This window comes from Oncorhynchus clarkii, chromosome 4, assembly GCF_045791955.1.
Source record: "Oncorhynchus clarkii lewisi isolate Uvic-CL-2024 chromosome 4, UVic_Ocla_1.0, whole genome shotgun sequence".
In the NCBI taxonomy this organism is placed as follows: Eukaryota; Metazoa; Chordata; class Actinopteri; order Salmoniformes; family Salmonidae; genus Oncorhynchus; species Oncorhynchus clarkii.
Window position 1 is genome coordinate 10,965,153 of NC_092150.1, and position 24,412 is coordinate 10,989,564.

Consider the following 24,412-nt stretch of genomic DNA (forward strand, 5'->3'; position numbering starts at 1 on the left):
AACAGAAATAGCTTATTTACATAAGTATTCAGACCCTTTGCTATGAGACTCGAACTGGAGCTCAGATGCATCCTGTTTCCATTGATCATTCTTGAGATGTTTTTACAACTTGCTTGGAGTCCACCTGTGGTAAATTCAATTGATTGGACATGATTTGGAAAGGCACTCACCTGTCTATATAAGGTCCCACAGTTGAGAGTGGATGTCAGAGCAAAAACCAAGCCATGAGGTTGAAGGAATGGTCAGAGATAGGAGTGTATCGAAGCACAGATCTGGGGAAGGGTACCAAAAAATGTCTGCAGCATTGAAGGGCCCCAAAAACACAGTAGTCTCCATCATTCTTAAATGGGACCCCCAAATGGAACCTCCAAGAGACTCTTCCCAGAGCTCGCCCCCCGGCCAAACAGATCAATCAGAGAAGAAATGCCTTGGTCAGGGAGGTGACCAAGAACCCAATGGTCAGTCTGACATAGCTCCAGAGTTCCTCTGTGGAGATGGGAGAACCTTCCAGAAGTACAAACAATCTCCGCAGCACTCCACCAATCAGGCCTTTCTGGTAGAGTGGCCAGACGGAAGCCACTCCTCAGTAAAAGGCACATAACAGCCAGCTTGGAGTTGACCAAAAGGCACTTGAAGGACTCAGACCATGAGAAACAAGATTCTCTAATCTGATGAAACCAAGATCGAACTCTTTGGCCTGAATGTCAAGAGTCACATCTGGAGGAAACCTGGCACCAAACCTACGGAGAAGCATGGTGGTGGCAGAATCATGCTGTGGGGGTGTTTTTCAGGGACTGGGAGACTAGTCCTGATCAAGGGAAAGATGAACAGAGCAAAGTACAGAGAGATCCTTGATGAAAACCTGCTCCAGAGAGCTCAGGACGTCAAACTGGTGCAAAGGCTCACCTTCCAACATGACAACGACCCTAAACACACAGCCAGGACTGGCTTTGGGACAAGTCTCTGAATGTCCTTGAGTGGCACAGCCAGAGCCCGGACCTGAACCCGATCTAACATTTCTGAAGAGACTTGGAAAATAGCAGCGACACTCCTCATCTAACCTGACATATTTGATTTGACAGGATCGGTAGAGAAGAATGGGAGAAACTCCCCAAATATAGGTGTGCCAAGATTGTAGCGTCACACCCAAGATGACTTGAGGCTGTAATCGCTGCCAAAGCTGCTTCAACAAAGTACTGAGTAAAGGGTCTGACTACTTATGTAAATGTAATATTTCCGTTTTTTATTTTTAATACATTTGCAAAAATGTCTAAAAACCTGTTTTTTTTCTTTGTCATTATGAGGTATTGTGTATAGATTGATTACTTTTTTTTCCTCATCAATTTAAGAATAAGGATGTAGCGTAGCAAAATGTTGAAAAAGTCAAGGGGTCTGAATACTTTCCGAATACACTGTATATTTGGTAAATGCACTGGTATATTTTATATGATATAGTGCTTTCACCATTGGATCACCAAGACCTGTAAATAAATCTACACTCTGAGCACGTCAACCTGCTGATGTCATGTCCTTACGACTGCTACATGGTCTCCATTTCACAATTACATCAAAATGTGTTGTAGACAAAATCATGAAAAGGGCTGTCTGGTAGTCTCAATGAACAGACAAATATATGTAATTAAACAAGTTGTTGCATGGATAGATTTTTTTTTACTTGACTTGAGACTTTACTTGCTTTTAGAATGCACGACTTGGACTTGACACTAGTCTTGACCCGTTCTACTTGGGACTCGACTTGAGACTTTACTTGCTTTTAGAATGCACGACTTGGACTTGACACTAGTCTTGACCCGTTCTACTTGGGACTCGACTTGAGACTCGGACCTTGTGACTTGCTTCTGACTAGAATAATAGTGACTTGGTCCTACCTCTGACATTCGCTACCAAACATGTTTGAGGATAAATAAGACAGATGTGTAGCATAGCATCCAAACTTTGTAAAGTGCCTTATTGTATTTAGTTAATTATTGGACTGCTAGGTGAGTATGGGGCATAGGTGGGGGAGATCTTTCCTGTTTATATTTATTATTATCAAACCATCCCCCAAAAAGTAGCCAATAGCAAAACAATGTGTTAGTAAACCGCTAGCTAGCTGCACTACCATGTCAAGCCAATAGGTGGTGCCTGGTACACTCACCTGCTAACCCAAGCGGCAGGGATGCCATGCATGGCGAACAGGGTGAACTGCAGGTGGTCAGTGGTGCCCGAGGCCTCCTTACAGCTACGCCCCTCCACAGGAGACTCCCCCTCGGCATGCTGGGAGATGGATAAGGAGGAGTCAGAGGAGGAGCTAGAGGAAGAGGAGGCGGGGCAGAAGGAGCGCAGGTAGAGCTTTGCCAGGTCATAGACGGCATCCGTCAGGAAGCACATGCTCTCCTCTACGGGGCTGAGGTGACCTGGAGGAGTCAGAGGGTATGGAGAGGGTCATGTTAACTCAAACGATTTGAACTATTTTTTGTTGATTTCTGTAAGCAGGAAGTTGCGCCACTGTGTGTGATGATATTCGGATCATAGTCTTGCTGAGTCAAACTTTTAAATGTGTTTTTTTTTTTTTTAATGTGACTGGTTGTTGTAGCACTCACCATTTGCCGAGCCACCTAAGGATTTGGAGCCCACCTGAGACAGAAACGTAAAACAGATATGAATGATGGGCATAGAAATCCAGTCCTGTCCTATCTCTTCAGTTCAGAGAGCTGTTAGTTTACTTTATTAGGATCCCCGTTAGCAACCGCACATACAGCAGACACTTTATTTGTTCCATAAAACATAAACACATGACAAAGTCCAGAACTGTTAGAGACAAAATAAATAACAGTGATATATTGTAAACAGAACATAATTACTATTTACACACTTCATATATACATATTCTTATATACAGTAGAGTTAAATCAGATCTCTAGAGAGAGGAGAGGTGCTGTGACAATATCGTTTTTTATACATTTTTTAAAGCTAAACTTTCTTTCCTCTGGTGGCGGAGCCTTCCACGATTACATGGCTCTATACATAACTGTGACCCATTAAATCTGTTTTTGGTTTGGGTACTTTGAAGAAACCCATAGTGGCATGTCTGGTGGGGGTATGCATGTCTGCTTGAAGTGTATGCAAATAGATTATACAAGTGGTTAGGCATTTTCTATGGGAGGCACACAGTACTACAAGTAACTGATGCAATCAGATAAAAAAAACATAAAACAAATACACCTTATGGAACAGCAGGGTCTGTGAAGACACACGCATACGCACACACACACATACGCACACACACACACACGCACACGCACACAAACGCTAGCACTCTACACATAATGTTGTATGGTGGTATTATACATTTTGTATTGTAGATATGTAGTGGTGTAATAATGTTATATGATGAATATTATTATAATATTATCTTCATGAACCCCAGGAAGAGTAGCTGCTGCCATGGCAGGAACTAATAGGGATTCCTAATAAACCCCAAGAAGAGTAGCTGCTGCCATGGCAGGAACTAATAGGGATCCCTAATAAACCCCAGGAAGAGTAGCTGCTGCCATGGCAGGAACTAATAGGGATCCCTAATAAACCCCAAGAAGAGTAGCTGCTGCCTTGGCAGGAACTAATAGGGATCCCTAATAAACCCCAGGAAGAGTAGCTGCTGCCATGGCAGGAACTAATAGGGATCCCTAATAAACCCCAGGAAGCGTTCCTGCTGCCATGGCAACAGCTAATGGGGATCACTAATAAACCCCAGGAAGAGTAGCTGCTGCCAGGGCAGGAACTAATGGGGATCCCTAATAAACCCCAAGAAGAGTAGCTGCTGCCTTGGCAGGAACTAATAGGGATCCCTAATAAACCCCAGGAAGAGTAGCTGCTGCCATGGCAGGAACTAATAGGGATCCCTAATAAACCCCAGGAAGAGTAGCTGCTGCCTTGGCAGGAACTAATAGGGATCCCTAATAAACCCCAGGAAGAGTAGCTGTTGCCATGGCAGGAACTAATAGGGATCCCTAATAAACCTCAGGAAGAGTTCCTGCTGCCATGGCAACAGCTAATGGGGATCCATAATAAACCCCAGGAAGAGTAGCTGCTGCCATGGCAGGAACTAATAGGGATCTCTTCTAAACTTGACCAAATTCAAAACAGAAATCCTTCTCTTTCATTATTAGATCTTCAATAGACAAATATGATGGTTCACTGTTGTCACTTCACTTCTCATTTTGTGCACTTTACTAGGTGAAATAGTTGTTGAAATGAATGGCTACATCAAAAGGTTTTGTTAGTCGGTGCCCAGTAGTAGAGACGTGAACAACCCATACATTAATATATTCATATGATGTTTATGCATCGTTGAACGTACCTCTGGCGAGCGTGTCCTGGGGAGGTTGACTGAGCGTTTGACTTTCTTGACTGCCTCCGTGATGGCCTGGGTCTCTACCTCATCCAGGGCACAGCACAGGTTCTTCACCATCTGAACCACCCCATCCACAGTCTTATACTGGGTACTCTGTGGTGGAACAAAGTCATTGTTCAGAGTGTGTGAGAGAGCAATCTCTATTGAGTTACTCAACAATGCAAGTGACTCTTGAAACAACACGTCTTCCAGGAATCTATAGGCCTTTCGCAATTGTGTGTGAACTACCCACGCAACGCACAACCCCCATTCAACGCCTGATAGCAACCCCACCATACATGTTTAAGGCCTTCAATGCAGCATCAAAGAGGTGAATTAACTTCATAAATTACCTCATTCTGCAGGCAGATGTTGACTTGATTGTGATAGCCTTCCAGATAGTCGGCCAGGCCTTGCCTGGGGGGCGGGGGGGGGGGGGAGAATCAACAGATAGTTATTGGGAATTCCAGATGGCCTTATTTGGATCCAGACAATGGTGAAGATGATGCGATAAGAAGCAGAAAGAAAGTTCCTACCTGGTGACCTTTTCCTTAAACAGCCTCTCCACTTGGCTCAGGTGCCTCTCCAAGTCCACCGGAGAGGAGTCATCTTCCGCCTGCATGCACACAAAGCATGAAACAATGAGATCTCACTGTAATCTCACTCCAGTCTCACTAGGTCCTCAATGGCTGCAGTCCAAACACATAATTTTTACCCCCTCAGCCCTCGCGCTAGCCACTTTCCCTTGGGGGAATCCCCATTGTAACCGGATGGAGTTTGATTGCCATCTTAAATGAAGGTCCAATTCAATAACGTAGCCACCCTCGGTCCTCGATTTAGCTCAAGGGAGCAAGTGAAGAACTCTGATCACTTATGGGGTTGACATGACCCACAATTCAACACAAACTGTAGTCACGTGTCATACACTGGTGGCCGCGAAGTTTCATATTTAAATCAACACAGCTGCATTTTCGACAAGACAAAATGATAACACGAGCTTGCTAAAATATATACAGTGCCTTGCGAAAGTATTCGGCCCCCTTGAACTTTGCGACCTTTTGCCACATTTCAGGCTTCAAACATAAAGATATAAAACTGTATTTTTTTGTGAAGAATCAACAACAAGTGGGACACAATCATGAAGTGGTACGACATTTATTGGATATTTCAAACTTTTTTAACAAATCAAAAACTGAAAAATTGGGCGTGCAAAATTATTCAGCCCCCTTAAGTTAATACTTTGTAGCGCCACCTTTTGCTGCGATTACAGCTGTAAGTCGCTTGGGGTATGTCTCTATCAGTTTTGCACATTGAGAGACTGACATTTTTTCCCATTCCTCCTTGCAAAACAGCTCGAGCTCAGTGAGGTTGGATGGAGAGCATTTGTGAACAGCAGTTTTCAGTTCTTTCCACAGATTCTCGATGGGATTCAGGTCTGGACTTTGACTTGGCCATTCTAACACCTGGATATGTTTATTTTTGAACCATTCCATTGTAGATTTTGCTTTATGTTTTGGATCATTGTCTTGTTGGAAGACAAATCTCCGTCCCAGTCTCAGGTCTTTTGCAGACTCCATCAGGTTTTCTTCCAGAATGGTCCTGTATTTGGCTCCATCCATCTTCCCATCAATTTTAACCATCTTCCCTGTCCCTGCTGATGAAAAGCAGGCCCAAACCATGATGCTGCCACCACCATGTTTGACAGTGGGGATGGTGTGTTCAGCTGTGTTGCTTTTACGCCAAACATAACGTTTTGCATTGTTGCCAAAAAGTTCAATTTTGGTTTCATCTGACCAGAGCACCTTCTTCCACATGTTTGGTGTGTCTCCCAGGTGGCTTGTGGCAAACTTTAAACAACACTTTTTATGGATATCTTTAAGAAATGGCTTTCTTCTTGCCACTCTTCCATAAAGGCCAGATTTGTGCAATATACGACTGATTGTTGTCCTATGGACAGAGTCTCCCACCTCAGCTGTAGATCTCTGCAGTTCATCCAGAGTGATCATGGGCCTCTTGGCTGCATCTCTGATCAGTCTTCTTGTATGAGCTGAAAGTTTAGAGGGACGGCCAGGTCTTGGTAGATTTGCAGTGGTCTGATACTCCTTCCATTTCAATATTATCGCTTGCACAGTGCTCCTTGGGATGTTTAAAGCTTGGGAAATCTTTTTGTATCCAAATCCGGCTTTAAACTTCTTCACAACTCTCTGCGCTTTTAACGGACCTCTGAGACTATCACAGTGCAGGTGCATTTATACGGAGACTTGATTACACACAGGTGGATTGTATTTATCATCATTAGTCATTTAGGTCAACATTGGATCATTCAGAGATCCTCACTGAACGTCTGGAGAGAGTTTGCTGCACTGAAAGTAAAGGGGCTGAATAATTTTGCACGCCCAATTTTTCAGTTTTTGATTTGTTAAAAAAGTTTGAAATATCCAATAAATGTCGTTCCACTTCATGATTGTGTCCCACTTGTTGTAGATTCTTCACAGAAAAATACAGTTTTATATCTTTATGTTTGAAGCCTGAAATGTGGCAAAAGGTCGCAAAGTTCAAGTGGTCCGAATACTTTCGCAAGGCACTGTATATAGATGAATTTAGCATTGGCAAATTGGCTTAGTCTTGTAGTGAGTAGCCTATAAAAACGTAGCTAGCTTCATTAACATATTTTTGGCAATTCTGAAATGTATTGGAATAAATGACCAAACAATAAAACTAGCTGGCCAGCTATGGGTAACTGTAACTAGCAAGCTACCTGACAGGAGTTCTAGCTAGCTATTTTAGCTTACTAGGTACATTAATAGCTTTAGATTGGTTGTTTTTAAGCTCAACTTCAAGATTTCCACCAAGAACGTTGTCTCTCCGATCATTACTTTCCCTCGCTTGGGCAAGGCACATTTAAGGGCTGAGGACCGAGTTTGGACTGCAGTTTCTCTAGCTATTGATGTGAGATATCTTTCTCTCTCCGCAAGTCTACCCGTCGGTCTCTCTCTCTCCGCAAGTCTACCCGTCGGTCTCTCTCTCTCCGCAAGTCTACCCGTCGGTCTCTCTCTCTCCGCAAGTCTACCCGTCGGTCTCTCTCTCTCCGCAAGTCTACCCGTCGGTCTCTCTCTCTCCGCAAGTCTACCCGTCGGTCTCTCTCTCTCCGCAAGTCTACCCGTCGGTCTCTCTCTCTCCGCAAGTCTACCCGTCGGTCTCTCTCTCTCCGCAAGTCTACCCGTCGGTCTCTCTCTCTCCGCAAGTCTACCCGTCGGTCTCTCTCTCTCCGCAAGTCTACCCGTCGGTCTCTCTCTCTCCGCAAGTCTACCCGTCGGTCTCTCTCACTCCGCAAGTCTACCCGTCGGTCTCTCACTCCGCAAGTCTACCCGTCGGTCTCTCACTCCGCAAGTCTACCCGTCGGTCTCTCACTCCGCAAGTCTACCCGTCGGTCTCTCACTCCGCAAGTCTACCCGTCGGTCTCTCACTCCGCAAGTCTACCCGTCGGTCTCTCACTCCGCAAGTCTACCCGTCGGTCTCTCTCTCCGCAAGTCTACCCGTCGGTCTCTCACTCCGCAAGTCTACCCGTCGGTCTCTCACTCCGCAAGTCTACCCGTCGGTCTCTCTCTCCGCAAGTCTACCCGTCGGTCTCTCTCTCCGCAAGTCTACCCGTCGGTCTCTCTCTCCGCAAGTCTACCCGTCGGTCTCTCTCTCCGCAAGTCTACCCGTCGGTCTCTCTCTCCGCAAGTCTACCTGTCGGTCTCTCTCTCCGCAAGTCTACCTGTCGGTCTCTCTCTCCGCAAGTCCACCTGTCGGTCTCTCTCTCCGCAAGTCTACCTGTCGGTCTCTCTCTCCGCAAGTCTACCTGTCGGTCTCTCTCTCCGCAAGTCTACTTGTCGGTCTCTCTCTCCGCAAGTCTACCTGTCGGTCTCTCTCTCCGCAAGTCTGAAAGTTTGTCTTTCTGGACGTCTGTCTGTTTCATTGACCTTCCTCCAGGCCTCTGACCTCTAGCTGGTCTTTCTTTGTGACAAACGCACACTCACCAAAGTGATACGTTGCTGATTGGTTTGTTGGTTTGGGTCTTACCGATCGTGCCAGATCCCTTCTCATGGTGCTCTGGGAGAGCAGCTGGAGCTTGATCTCTGCTTCCCACTTCCTGCAGCTCTGTACATACTCGTGGCTGCCCAGGCTGTGTTTACTATGGAGAGGACACAGGACCATAGGGGTCAAAGGTCAATATGATATCATGGCACCAATCGGAAAAAAACAGGGATCACCTTGGTCCAAAAAGAAACACTCATGTTCTTCTGTCTTTTCAATCCATTTTTAAATGTTTCCTGTTGCCTGCTCAAATGAACGACACCCGGCAGTAATATCCTTATGCTCAAACAATTGTGAGGCACGGGCCCAGTTCCATTTTAGCCTTCAGGCCCTAGCCCTTACCACCTCTCCTTTTGATATATATAGATCAAAGGATGGAATGATGTCAGCAAAATGATGGTGGATCCACCTAGACATCCTATAGGCTACAGTGGGACTTCCAGCATCTTGTTTAACTTCTTGCGGATCAGTGATCAGTCAAATTAAATTACAATAAATATTAAACTTTCATGAAATCACATGTGCAATACATCAAAATAAAGCTTAACTTGTTATGGCTGCAATCCTGATATCGGTATAAGTGTCATCAACAACCGCTGAATAGCATAGCACTACATACAATAAATATTACTATAAATATTTATATTCATGAAATCACAAGTGCAATATAGGAAAACACAGTTTAGCCTTTTGTTAATCCACCTGTCGTGTCAGATTTTGAAATTTACTTTACAGCGAAAGCAATCCAAGCGTTTGTGTAAGTTTATCGATCGCACGATAAACATTAAGTACACTTAGATTCAGGTAGCTCGGTCACGAAAATCAGAAAAGCAATCAAATTAATCGTTTACCTTTGATGATCTTCGGATGTTTTCACTCACGAGACTCCCAGTTACACAACAGATGTTCCTTTTGTTCTATAGATTATTTTTAGATCCAAAATACCTCCGTTTGTTTGTCTCAGAAATCCACAGGAAAGAGTCACCGCAGACAAAAATTCCAAATAGTTTCCATAATGTCCACAGAAACATGTCAAATGTTTTTATAATCAATCCTCAGGTTGTTTTCAAAGTATATAATCGATAATATATCAACCGCAAATGTCTTTCACAGTAGGAGAGGGAAAAGCAATAGCTATCCAAATTCTGTTGCGCAAGCAAAACTCACGTGACCACTTGACGCGATGTTATCGTTCTGGCTCATTTTTCTAAATAAAAGCCTGAAACTATATCTGAAGACTGTTGACACCTTGGGGAAGCGATAGGAAAAGGAATCTGGTTCATATCCCTTTAAATCCAGCAACGGGAGGCTATGGAACATGGAGTTCTCAAAATAGAAGCCACTTCCTGTTTTGATTTTCCTCAGGGTTTCGCCTGCAATATCAGTTCTGTTATACTCACAGACAATATTTTGACAGTTTTGGAAACTTTAGAGTGTTTTCTATCCAATACTAATAATAATATGCATATATTAGCAACTGAGACTGAGGAGCTGGTTGTTTACAATGGGCACCTTTTCATTCAAGCTACTCAATACTGCCCCTGCAGCCATAAAAAGTTAACTTGTTGTTAATCTAGCCGCCATGTCAGATTTCAAAAAGGCTTTACGGCAAAAGCAAACCATGTGATTATCTGAGGACAACACCCAGCACACAAATGCATAACAAATCATTTTCAACCAGGGAGTTGCGACATGAAAGTCAGAAATAGCGATATAATATATGCCTTACCGTTGAAGATCTTCTTCTGTTGGCACTCCTAAAGGTCCCAGTTACATTACAAATGGTAATTTTGATCGATAATGTCTTTCTTTATATCCATAAAAACTTTAGCTGGCGCGCGAGCTTCAGTTAATAATCCACTCGGTTTCCTTCCTTCAAAATATATAAAAATATATACAAAATTAATCCCAAACGTTACCAATAAACTTATCCAAACAAGTCTATCAACGTTTATAATCAAACTTTAGGTACCCTAATACGCAAATAAATGATACAATTTAAGACGGAGAATCGTTATTGTCTTTACCAGAGATAAATACCAAAGAACGAGCTCTAATTCACGCGCTTGAAAACACTACAGCCAAAATGGAAGCCACCTAGAATTTTTTTTCTTCTTCCAAAAACCAGCCTGAAACTCTTTCTAAAGACTTGACATCTACTGGAAGCCCTAGGAACTGCAATCAGGCACGATTTCGCCCTATTATTAAAGTACCTGCCATTGAATCAGTGGTATGATGGGGGGGGGGGGGGGGTTGTCCTCTGGGTTTTGCCTGCCATTTCAGTTCTGTTATACTCACAGACATTATTTTAAACAGTTTTAGAAACTTTAGAGTGTTTTCTATCCAAATCCAATTATATGCATATCCTAGCTTCTGGGCCTGAGTAGCAGGCCGTTTACTTTGGGCACGCTTTTCATCAGGAAGACAAAATACCACCCCCTAGCCCAAAGAGGCTAAACACTTAACACCCACTTAAAAGTTAGAGTTTCATGAATCTAAAGAGTGAGAGGGGGACCTGACTTGAGATGCTATGCTTAGCAGGGAACAATGGAAACATTGTCGGAGTCTAATTCCATCACTTTCTGAGGGCTTGCCAAGACCAGACAAGGCTGGGAGAGTCTTGATAACACACACACACACACACACACACACACACGAACTTGTAGCGAGACACAAAGCACTCAAAATGTGCGCACGTATAAGTATACACACAATGTGCCTAAGACCTGCTATTGCGCAACCCCTCCGTTGTTTATTAGTAAAAAGTATCCCCTGCAAAATGGCCAAAAGGAAACATTTTCCTAACACAATTAAAAGACAAATAGCTCCCTGCTTGTGGAATGTTGGCAGTGATCTTATTGATATCCTTCTTTTTATCTCACTCCCCTCTCTCTGCCAGGGGACATTGAGGCGGGATTGTGGGAAACGCAGGGGTCAGTGAGGTTTCTGAGTATGTACAGAACTCACTTTTGCAGCACCTCCTCCTGGCCGCAGACCTTGAGGACGTAGCTGCCAATATCCACCTGGTTGAGGTCGTCATGAACCCAACATAGGGCCTGCATGATGAGGAGTTCCACAGGAGAACTCACTATGGGGTAGAAGGTGGTGGGTGGGAGAGAGAGCGAGGAGAGAGAGAGATTAAAAGAGGGGAGAGAGAAAAGGGGGGGAGAGGAAGGATGGTTAAAACAAGCATAATTGCATACACAGACCTGTAAAGTGTATCCTTCCCTTTTCCCTTCTTTGAAGTAATCACTGATTAGACATGATTGGTGAGCGCCAGCCCTCCACCACAGGGCTTTCAATGGTCCACTCATTTGTAATCAGTGAACACAAGAAAGGGAGAAAGGAAGAATGCACATGTAAAGAATTTGAACAGGGTCATAGGCTGCATCTCACACTACTAAGGGGCATCAGGCATAAAGCAAGATGGCCTTTGTCTATGTCTAGTCACAGGTAGGAGGGGAGCAGATTTTAATTAAAGGAGGAGGATAGATCTAGTGATCCACGCAATAAGTGAAGATTCCAAGTCCAAGAGGCTCAATGGAACTATGTCCGAAATGATCACTCATGTAAAAACAGTCAATAATTGGCCCGACAGAAGTTAAAAAAAATGTTTAATACCATGGAGGGCCTCTTGGACGGATTATACTCATACTTAACCTGTTCCCAGACCTGTCTTGCCAACTTCTATAGTCATGATAATGACCGTATAGGAGTTGTCAAGATATCATAAACAGATCTAGGACCAGGCTAATTCATATTCTATTACCATTTTCCCTTATTCAATAAAAACAGTTAACCGAATCCAGATCTCAAGATGCTACAGTACTCTGTTATTGGAAAACACATGTCAGCATGTCTCCTTCTAGGAAATATATGTGTGTGTGTGTGTGTGTGTGTGTGAAACCTGACACACAACAGATCTGCCACTTCTGGCGGGGGGTTACTGCCTTCTCCGTTTGATGCCAACACACACACACACACACACACACGAAAAATCACCCCGGGCTCTCCAGCAATAACAACCCCACACCCACTGAGGAATGGACCGGATTAAGGTACCAATACTAGAGGGATTCAGAGCGTGTTTTGATTGGTCACGCCTTGGTAGTGGGTGGGTGCTGTGAGGTGGCTTTCTAGGGATACTTGGGAGGCTAAAATCATCAACGACCGAAGAGGGGGGCCTTTTGGTAGCCTGTTCCCAGATCTGCTGGTGCTGCCTTGCCTCCTGGTCATAGGAGGAGGAGAGACAGCACAAACAGATCTGGGACCAGGCTGGCATTTCCGAGGGTGTGTGTTGATAAAATAAAAAAATAAAAAAGACTCTACAAACTCACACATTGTGCTGGAATGTTTGAGACGTGCAAGGTCACACAGACCAACATGGGTGTTAGGGGGTTGGTCTGGTCTAAAGCCGGATTGGTGTCTATGATTACAGTACTAGTCTAGCAACACAGCAGGATGCTAGGCAAAAGGAGAACATAACAAGTGAGAGAAAGAACATACCAGAAGATAATAAGAGAGAGAGTATGATGGCCAGTGCATTTCAGAGAACTGCAGCAGAGTTAAAAAGAGATGATTTGATTAAGGTGGCATCCAACACTCAAAGCCACAAGACATCCACCTCAGCCAGTTCCCAGGGTTTCCCCTCTCCCCACACCAGGGTATCACTAACCTAAATCTTGCTGTTGGAGATTCTAGCCTAAGAAAGAAGTCATTATCTCCCCGGTAACAGAAGCCAGCTCGGCTCTGATTGGCTGTTAAATACAGTAAGAGTGTCAGCGGAGAGCAGAGAAGCTGCAACAGTAGCAGTTGGGGAAAGAGTTGTCGGGGAAAGAGTTGTCTGGGAAAGAGTTGTCTGGGAAAGAGTTGTCTGGGAATGGGTCGTCCCCCCCCCCCGGTTTACTTTTCCACGTGTCACATTTAGGAAGCTGGTAAAACGCTGGTGGAAGTGGAAGAAAGGGGCCCGGCCTACCTGACGACAAAGAGAGGAACGCCACAGATTAGAGAAGCAAGAGACAGGGAAAGAAAACAAACAACTTTTCAGCCTGCTCTCCTGCACACCTCTCTTCTAATAGAATAGAGAACTGAAGGCCAGTGTTCCTGTGTGCCGATATATACGACCTTGGCTTTTCCATTGTGACCAATCAAGGGAATCTAAACACAACAATGTGGGTCAGCACAATTGGGTAGCAAACCAGGAAGTGAACTGAGGAGGCGGCGGTGTGGCCAGCGAATCAGGCCTGGCCGTACAGTACAGGGGAAGGAAGAGACAGTGTGACCAGTTAGTGAGGAACAGAGAGAGACTGGGTCAGCAGGACTGGGCACACACACACGCACCACACACGAAATAGCAAACGATACCAGTTTGTTTGGCACAGAGGGTTAAAAAAAAAAAAGAAGGCAATTAGGACAGATGAAACACAGACATCATGTGAGGAAAGGGAGGGATGCCATTTGTAGCTTCCCAGCTAGAGTCCTCAGTGGGGACAGACAGCGCCTAAGCTCATAACACAGTCAGTATTATCCACACACAAAAGGTTGGTGTTGATTCGCTGCCAGGGCCCAGGGAGTCCAGGACAGACTCCATCAGAGAACTTGGTCACAGTGTGCGGGCCAAGAGAGATCAGTGACTGGCTTTGGAGGGGTTGCCTCGGAGGCGGAGCTACAAACCTGGGGTCAGCCAATGACAACGCACCCCCAGAGAGTAAACGAAAAGCCCTTTGGATGAATGAGAAGATAATATAGAGAAGGCCTTATACAGTAACTACTGCAGGACAAGGGTATAGAGAAGGCCTTATACAGTAACTACTGCAGGACAAGTGTATAGAGAAGGCCTTATACAGTAACTACTGCAGGACAAGTGTATAGAGAAGGCCTTATACAGTAACTACTGCAGGACAAGTGTATAGAGAAGGCCTTATACAGTAACTACTGCAGGACAAGGGTATAGAGAACGCCTTATACAGTAACTACTGCAGGACAAGTGTATAGAGAAGGCCTTATACAGTAACTACTGCAGGGCAAGGGTATAGAGAACGCCTTATACAGTAACTACTGCAGGACAAGTGTATAGAGAAGGCATTATACAGTAACTACTGCAGGACAGGAGTATAGAGAAGGCCTTATACAGTAACTACTGCAGGACAAGTGTATAGAGAAGGCCTTATACATTAACTACTTCAGGACAGGGGTATAGAGAAGGCCTTATACAGTAACTACTGCAGGACAGGGGTATAGAGAAGGCCTTTGGGGTGACACAGGGACAAGGATATAGAGAAGGCCTTTGGGGCGACACAGGGACAAGGGTACAGAGAAGGCCTTTGGTGCGACACAGGGACAAGGGTATAGAGAAGGCCTTTGGGGCAGGGGCCCAACCTTTTATGTGAGGAGAGGGAATGTGGCATATTCCCACAACAACAAAACATATTTAAAAAAAATGATAATAGTAAACTGGCTGATCCCGAATGCTGCTTCCTCCTTCAGACCTCTCATCCAGTGTTCTTATCTTCTATCAGTCTTAAAAAGGGAAATGCCTCAGATACAAATAGAAAAGTAAAATGAATTGGAGTTGGGTTATTGAAACCTGGAAGAGCTCCATTCTAAAAAATTTAAATTAAAATATTTTTTTTTAAAAGAGGCCAATTGATGTCATTGCATACTTTTATGGGTATAAAGTTGTCCACCACAAAGCCTGCACACTCAGGATCGGGGACCATGGAGCACCTATGTTTGGGTCAGGGTTGCAAAGAAACGTTCCTAAAATTCCCAGGTTTTCCAGAAATCCCGTTTGGAGGATTCTGTTTCCCCTCCTGATTCCCGGGAACTCTCCTATCGGGATTTCTGGAGAACCTGGGAATTTTGAGAACGTTTATGGGATTTAGCAATGTTAGTAGGTGTATTGTGTTATTGTCCTTACCATCGCAGGTGAAGGTGACAGGCTCCTGGGACTCGGAGATCTCGATGGACACCTTGACGCTACAGCCATTGTCCCCGCCCCCGTCCCTCTGAGGGATGACTGCACTCAGCACATACCCCGGGTTGGTGTGGAGGTCATCATGGGTGAACTTTGACCTCAGGCTGAAAAAAAAGAAGCCAGTATGTCATCTTTACCGTTCATAAACTTCATATTCTTAATTATCTTATTTGTATTTCCTTAAATTAGCTTATCTAGAAGTTATACACCCATAAACTAGTAGATGATCCATTTATGATCCATTCTCCTACTTAACTTCCCATAAAAAAATAAAACATGTATTTTCACATACATTTCACTGCACCTATCTAGTGTGTTGTTTTACAGGGTCAGACAGACATATGCCGCCCCTGGAGCAGATTAAGTGCCTTGCTTAAGGACACATCAGCAGATTTTCACCATGTCGGCTCAGGTATTCGAACCAGCGACCTTTCAGTTACTGGCCCAACGCGCAAACCACTAGGCTACCTGGCGCACTTTTACTGCCCCGTACTTCCTTTTGGGATCCAAAGAACTTCAAAAACTCTTCTGCTTTGCTGATATTTGTTGCATATCTGTGTTTATTGAATAGTGTGTGTGTGTGTGTGTGTGTGTAGTGTAATGCAGGTGTTCATCATGTCAGAGTGATTCCCAGAGCACAGATATTCATCACTGCACCCTGAAAGGACTGGAGTGAGGCTGCATACCGAATCATTCAAACATTATAGCACACACACACACGGTGGCTTACGTTGCTACGTCTTCACAGAAGGCTACAACTTCTAGGTTCTGGGCTTCCTTCTCCTCCAGGGCGTTGTACAGTACTCTCACAGGTCTCTTATCGTGCTGCGAGACAACGACACACAACACAACAGTAAGCAACCTGAAAAACGGTACATGGGCCAAAACACACATTTCAACCTCCATTGTGATGGTGTATATGTTTACTGGTGTTCATTTCATATGGAATTTAATTGGTGTTCGGTTAGTCATGTATGTATGTATGTATGTATGTATGTATGTATGTATGTATGTATTGTAAACAGATTAACACACAAAAACTTGCAATAAAGACAGGAAATACAAATGAGCACCCTAACACTAAATTGGACCAATCCACAAATACATTTACACATTATACAAACTGACTGAGGCTCTATTCATTTAGTCTTGTGCATTTTCCCCAAAGTAACTGAGGTGTTTAGGAGAAGTGTATGCTGACGGCTTAAATAATGAGGAGACATTTTGATATGAACGCATTGAATCCCATCGAGTGAATAAACATCAAGTCAGGAAGGGCAGAGACTGGGGCAAAAAGCTACACACACACACTAAAAGGACCCCCCTAAGAATTGAGTTCTGGGATTCCTGGATGTAGTGTGAAAGCTGCCGGGAACTGGCAGGAAGTACGCCCCATAATTTTACAAACTAGCCATCTAAGAATGCGTTTCCTTTCCTGTGCAACAGGAAATTACCAGCAAAAGTCCCGCCTCCTCTTCATCGTCTACTGTGATTTGGCACAACCGCACAAGAGGTGTGTTGGAATTTAGTGACATCACGATGCACACAGAGGAGCGCTGGAATTCAGTGACATCACGATGCATGAAAGAGAATGACTGATTCTGCTCAGAGGGAATTGGGGAGGGTAACAAAAATGCCTGGTATGCAGAGTCCCTTTCGTGTGTTGTTCCATGTGTGTTACATTTTAAACCAAAAACACAAATGTGTGATTTCTAGGACACGGACTAAAAGTGGCATCAGAGCACAGCTTTACACTGAACAACATTCCACTAGCAAAGTAATTGCACCTGGAGAGCCAATCACGTTCTCTGTAGCCGATGGAAAACCTTTAAACAGGTTAACATTCAGAAGACCACAGGGCCAGATGAATTACCAAAGACGCGTACTCCGAGCATGCACTGACGAGCGAGCTGGCAAGTCTTCACTGACATTTTCAACCCATCCTCAACCCAGTCTGTAATACCTACATGTTTCAACAAGACCACCATTGTCCCTGTGCCCAAGAACACTAAGGTAACTTGTCTAAAATGACTATCACCCCATAGCACTCACATCTGGGTTGTTCGCCAATGCTGGAAGGGGGGCCTTCCCCCAGAGTGAAAAAGTTTGGGATCCCCTGCGCTAGAGAACGTTGCCGGGCGGTGCTCAAACATAAGCACCAACACTTGATTAACAGTGTAAACTATTGTAGAAGATTCATTGCACGAAGAAATATCAGGATTTTTTTGGTTTTGTTTCCTTTACAATAAAATGTAGTCCTATAGCCTATTTTAGTTTCCTTTACAATAAAAACACTAATGTAATCCATTTGATAAACTTTATTTGTAGATTCGATTAGTAATAGAGTTAATAGGAAAAGTCCAGTTACAGCTCTGTTTCACAAAGTAGAAATTAAAAAGATGATAATAATAAATAATAAAACAACCCCAGGTGCAATGATTTGCCTAAACAAAAGCACCAGCGCATGAACAATCATAAAGGATGAATTCCATAAAAAAAATTCATGACAAGATATAAAGTAATTTGTTGATCGTATTGGAAACTGTATTGTGGCCTTTTCACATGAATCAATCTAGTCTTCTCTTTATGCTTCGTGGCCACAGTCGGTACACATTTTCGGGGCTTTGTGCGAGCAAGCCCCACAAACAAAATTGATTGAACTTCAGTTTAGGGGGCTTGTTTTGTGTGCACATAACGCACGTGTGGCATGGCCTCTCTAAAGAGGTTGTGTGGCATGTTCTCTGGGGAAAAAGGTCCACCCCATACCTATCATACCAAAATGACTCCACATTCCGCGGACACACAAGAGTACAATAAATGCTTTGAGTTCATCCATAAACATGTCTCATGTACGGTTTCCTTTTCTGTGCGCATAAGCAACAGTACAATCTGATATTCTGCAACATCTGCATGTCAAACTTTCTACCCAAACCGTGATATCCCTCCCAGACTCCTGTCTCACCGTGCCATCCCTCCCAGACTCGTCTCACCGTGCCATCCCTCCCAGACTCCTGTCTCACCGTGCCATCCCTCCCAGACTCCTGTCTCACCGTGGCAGTTGGGATCAACGTCTGTTGGCTCTGTTGTTTTTCTGCGGCGAGACTCAGGCATCGGAGGCAGAGGCTCGAAGTCAACATCAGAATCAGATTACTTTCCATCAGCAACGTCGATTTCAAGTTCAATAGCCAACCCGCCATCCAACTCATCTAAATTCTGCAACATTTGCAATGCTGTCAGTGTATCCATTTGTTTGGTTGGGCTTGCTATTGTATGGTTGTACTCAGCGTCTATAAATGGTATATCATTTCCTGAGTCATATCAATCTTTCATAATAAAATAAGACCGCCCACGACTCTTCATCATTACACTATTGTTCTAAATTCAATCATCCTCTTCACCCTCAGAATTCAGATCAAATTCAATCACCCTCTTCCTCATTCAGTTCATTGAAGTCACATGCACCATTATCAGTTTGTCAGGTGTCTATTGCCCATTCATTGATGACAGAATAGCATATTTTAATTGTATGTTATTGGTTTTTGCTTTTTTTGCTTTTATGTTTTATGTTGCAAGTGGTCATGTTCTGAATGCATGAACAGCACGGATATTCTTGGAAAAAGTGACAGTTGGAAATAGAGCTGCACCTCTTCAATTGAGAGAGTTATATGACACTAATAAAATGTCATAGAGCATGTTCTGCTGGTTCTTTCTGATACTATATAGAAATTAAAATGTCTTACATGCATGTGACTCTGAAGGAGGATTTGATAAAGTGATGCTCCTTTCCAGGCATCTGTAAATTACATCTCTTCCTGTACAAACTGATAGGCCTAAGTCACTCAGATTATTGTCCATTTATATAAAAATAAAAAAATCTATCTATCTATCTATCTATAGTCTATAGGTTAACAGGTTAACAGCCTATTGGTTAGAGCGTTAGACTAGTAACCGGTAGGTTGCAAGTTCAAATCCCCGAGCTGACAAGGTACAAATCTGTCGTTCTGCCCCTGAACACCACAGTTAACCCACTGTTCCTAGGCCGTCATTGAAAATAATGAACTTGTTCTTAACCGACTTGCCTAGTTAAATAAAGGTAAAATAAAAATAAAAAATGTAGGCATAGTTGAGGTGGGCCTGACTGGCATTGTTCCTTTCCTGCTCATCAACTTTGATCGAGTCAAGGATATGTTTTGTATTATTCTGAAGGCCTAATGCAACACATAGCATATTTTCGTTTCCCTTGCAATACATTTGATTAGTGATAGAGTTACAGTCAATAACAGTTCTGTAACAGCTTCTTTTTACAAAAGATAAACATAAGAGAATGGCATCAATTCGCAAGGCACACGGTCAAATTATTAACATGAGCGCCAATTCTGATAAAGAGGCATAACAAACATTACACTATTGTTGTTCTAAATTAAAATCAACATCTTATCGCCCATTCCATCCATGTCATTCTGTGGGCTGGTATCGTTGGTGCATTCAGAAAGTATTCAGACCCCTAGACTTTTCCCACATGGTTACATTACAGCCTTATTCTAAAATGAATTTAATACTCCCCCCCCCCATACAATGTCCCATAATGAAAACAGCTTTTAGAAAATGTATTAAAAACAGAAAAACCAAGCCATGAGTTGGAAGGAATTGTCCATAGAGCGCCAAGACAGGATTGTGTTGAGGCACAGATCTGGGGAAGAGTACCAAAAAATGTTCTGCAGCATTGAAGTTCGTCAAGAACACAGTGGCCTCTGTTTGGAACCACCAAGTCTCTTTATAGAGCTGGCCACCTGTGGAGATGGGAGAACCTTCAAGAAAGACAATCATCTCTGCAGCACTCCACTAATTAGGCGTTTATGGTAGAGTCGCAAGACGGAATTCACTTCTCGGCAAAAGGCACATGACATCCTGCTTGGAGTTTGCCAAGAGGCACTGAAAGACTCTCAGACCATGAGAAACAAGATTCTCTGGTCTGATGAAACTAAGATTGAACTCTTTGGCCTGAATGCCAGGCGTCACGTCTGGAGGAAACCTGGCACCATCCATACGGTGAAGCATGGTGGTGGTAGCATCATGCTGTGGGGATATTTTTCTCACAGCAGGGACTGGGAGACTGGTCAGGATCGAGGGAAAGATAGAGAGATCCTTGATTAAAACCTGCTCCAGAGCACTCAGGACCTTAGACTGGGGTGAAGGTTCACTTTCCAACAGGACAATGACCCTAAGCACACAGCCAAGCAAACAAAGGAGTGGCTTCATCGCTCTGAATGTCCTCTGAATTTCCTTGAGTGGCCCAGCCAGAGCTCGGACTTGAACACGAGCAAACATATGAGTTCTGAAAATAGCTGTGCTGCGACGCTCCCTATCCAACCTGACAAAGCTTGAGAGGATCTGCAGCGAAAGCGAGAAACTCCCCAAATACAGGTGTGCCAAGCTTGTATCATCATAACCAAGAAGACTCAAGGATGTAATCGCTACCAAAGGTGCTTCAAAGTACTGAGTAAAGGGTCTGAATACTTACGTAAATGTGATATTTCCAGTTTCTAAAAACCTGTTTTTGCTTTGTCATTATGGGGTAGTGTGTGTAGATTGATGAGGGAACATAAACATTTATATTCATATATAATATATTTATATATATATAAATATATTTTAGAATAAAGGCTGTAATGTAACAAAATGTGGAAAAAGTCAAGGGGTCTGAATAATTTCAGAATGCACTGTATATTGTTTTATCAAAATATTATAATTAATTGTTTTTATTTCGTATCCCAATACCTGGGTGCATGTAGTAATGCATGAAAACAAACTGATTAAGAACATTTGAGTAAAAAAAAAAAAAAAAGAAACCTCCAATGTTTTATCGGAGCCCCTCTGTCGGGCACCATCTTAACCATAGTTAAGATGGCACCCACACACACACGCTGCTGCTACTACTGTCTGTCTATTATCTATCCTGTTGCCTAGTAACTTTACCCTTACCTATATGTACAGTACATCGCTACCACAATTACCTCATACCCCTGCACACTGACTTGGTACTGGTACTTCCTGTATATAGCCATGTTATTTTCTACTCCCTACATTCTACTCGCTGTTGTCTACAAAGCATGTGAAATAAAATTTGATTCTACACTTCCATGTTAAGAGATCTATGCAAAATCTAAACACGCACACTTAATGGCCAGCAAGGTAATGTCAGTTTTGTTTATAGAGAAGGTCCCATCTTTCCAGTTGTTTATAATAACAGGATGTTATGGCTGTCTATCTGTAACTGATGAAATGAGTAGTACAATGGTAATGCTGTACTGCAACATAAGAGTCTGCCTTCTTCATGTTGGTCATTCAGCGGGTGAAGAACAGAGCAGATTAGCTCATAAAATAATGCTCACTTTGCTCAGCGGTTCTTAACTTTACACAAGCAAAACCAACAACTCGGACATGAAATGTGACTGAACCTAGAAGTGGCATCAGGGTCGTGTTCATTAGGTGCCAAACGGCAGACAACCGACTGGAATATGGAAAGACTACCTGGACTTGTCCAATAAGAAAATGCTTATTTTAGCTTTCCGTTGGAAAAAAAAAAAAAAAAAAAAAAAAAGTTTAAGTATTTGTTGCGGAGAACTTTTACAGAGACAAACATGGTTTTGACCCGAAATAGTATTAAAATGAAACATTTACAAAGCAGTGTGCTAGTAGCGTCGACTTGGCTGAGACCCCAATCTCTCGCTCTCACCAAGCACCTTGTACATCCCATCTAGCCAGGCAAGAAAGGAGTGAGGGATTAGCAGTGTGTGTTTTTATACACAATCCATTCATTGAAAACAAACATTCAAAGATAATCCAATGAGGCATTGTGAGCGGTGTGTTCACTCACATCCCACCTCAGGACAGACACCGGGATGTTAGACAGGCCCGTCTTTGTATTCTCTGTTTCATTGTCTGACAGGGGTGAGTAAGTGAGTGAGAGAGAGGATGGGTAAGGCCCATGTGACTCACATATCATTAATCTAATGTGGTTTGCTTTAGTCCACCCTACTGTTCTAAGTCAGGTCCAGTCTGCTTTACAGCTCCTCCGTCTTAGGTCAGTCTTAAGAGTAAACAGTAAACCACTTTATTGTCCCAGGCTTGTCCAGTTTTGCTGCCTGTAGCAGTCCTAGAATGGTACCTACTTCACTAGCCCAGGTTATTAGTGGTTTAGTAATACTATAGACTTCCACCGGCAGGAGTCTATTGTACTTTCCTCAACCTCTTCACCATTCTTGGTTGGCCCTGGTTAACTAGGTCAAGAGAACCAGCTGACCAAATGAAGTCTAACTTCCTGATTTGAAAGAGGAAGTCAATGATTTCTCTCTAGTTTAAACTTCCACTGAGGAATTATAGAAATCAAATTTTTCAACAAAGGTTGCAGTTGTTGTCTAGCTAGGACTTCACCAGCTATTTCAGAGGATGCCATTGGTGTTGTTTCCCTCACCCACAATTTTTACCCACGATGTACTTCCTGTTTGTTGAAAGTAAAACCGGGTGAGAGGTGAAGACACAGAGTTCACTTGTATCCATCGTCACTCTGTAGGCCCATCGATACACCACCACACAGGGCGTATGGAAGAGATCAATCAGTATGCTGCACGAGAATTATAATTTAGTCATAACTGCTCTGCCATTTCCTGGTTTCTAAAATTCTAATAGTTTGCCTAATTTCAGTTTATATGTCACAAAATAAGCAAGTATAGTGTAGCGAATCATTGTGCCATTTAAACCGCTGTGAAATATGTTTTCCCATAACCAAAAATATTGTATTTTCAGCTGGTGTACAAAACTGAAAGTAAAAATATTTTAAAAAAACTAAAGAATGGGAACAATAGAAATAACACACAGTACCAATCTACTGCTTCTTAGACTTGCTTTCAATGAGAATGACAGATATATAACTCAAATTTCTATGTGAATGTGGTCGGGTCACCCAAAAAGTTACATATTGGGAAAGGGATATACTGACCTAGTCAGTTGTACAACTGAAATGCGTCCATTCATCAACTGTGCCCATTGATCCACTGTCCCCACACACAGAAACAAGCACCATAGCCTGTCGTAACAGGCAAGTCCTAGCTAGTACTCTGCTGTGACGACACAGGCGTTCTGTGCGTACAAAAGTCTTGACTTCGCAATGACTGAACTCTATGGTGCACTACAGTGCTCTGTTGCAGATGGTGATGTCCCCTGGGCTTACAGCATGCTGGGAAGTCCTCTCGGCTTTCCAATACAAACTGCAGGGGGAGCTGGCCTGACTAAATGTTTTTTTTTAAATCTGAGACATATCCGTTGTTTGAGCAGTTAATGTTGTTTGCTTGACTTTGGTTCTTCAATACAAGGGCCCGGCCCTGGGCTTAGCTACCACAGGTTGTCAAAGAGAGAAAAAACAAACAACAAAAAAAACAGGCAGATGTAAATACAATTGTTACCTCCTGAACTAAGCGCACTTGTTTAATTTAATACAAGAGCAAACATTACCACAGAAACAAACTCCACCTGCTTTGCAACATTTGATGCCAGCCCTTGTAGTGTTATCAACAACAGGCTTCCTTACACCCAACCTGTTAATCTGGAAGGTAACAAAATAGCACTCTGGCTCGAGTAGGGAGTTGACTGTGATAGGTTGTGGGCCAGATTACTATGGGTCTGGAAACCGATAAGGGGTGTCTTGGTCTGTAGAAGGTAACACTACACCACTGTGCCATGCTGGTTGAGAGTAGTGCTTTGCCCACCAGCACTCTCACAGTATTAAACACTCTGCCTACATGAGAGCGCCTGCTGCCATGGCAACGCTGGGCCGCTCTGGGGCTTGTCAGATGAGTCTGCAGTGGGGCATGGTGGGGAGCTGTATGGGCTTGTCCCCGTTTAGGCTATACCAACATTACTGCTGCCTGGCAGCTAGGTTAGCAAACTAGGGCAACACACTGTTA

General features: G+C 43.4%; 1 protein-coding gene across 2 annotated transcripts in view; it reads right to left on the reverse strand.

The window, feature by feature from the left end:
* LOC139406412 (phosphatidylinositol 4-phosphate 3-kinase C2 domain-containing subunit alpha-like) overlaps positions 1 to 24,412 on the reverse strand; it is a 71,573-nt gene that overhangs the window by 33,237 nt on the left and 13,924 nt on the right. For both annotated transcript variants that reach the window (XR_011633984.1, XM_071148965.1), the window contains exons 3-11: positions 16,180 to 16,274; positions 15,393 to 15,553; positions 11,441 to 11,561; positions 8,459 to 8,570; positions 4,930 to 5,009; positions 4,747 to 4,810; positions 4,361 to 4,507; positions 2,604 to 2,637; positions 2,159 to 2,417 (exon numbers count right to left, since the gene is read on the reverse strand). Coding sequence is in view for 1 of the 2 variants with exons in the window: in XM_071148965.1 (XP_071005066.1) it covers positions 2,159 to 2,417; positions 2,604 to 2,637; positions 4,361 to 4,507; positions 4,747 to 4,810; positions 4,930 to 5,009; positions 8,459 to 8,570; positions 11,441 to 11,561; positions 15,393 to 15,553; positions 16,180 to 16,274 (1,073 nt within the window). In the remaining variant the exon portion in view is untranslated. The remainder of the gene's footprint in view (positions 1 to 2,158; positions 2,418 to 2,603; positions 2,638 to 4,360; positions 4,508 to 4,746; positions 4,811 to 4,929; positions 5,010 to 8,458; positions 8,571 to 11,440; positions 11,562 to 15,392; positions 15,554 to 16,179; positions 16,275 to 24,412) is intronic.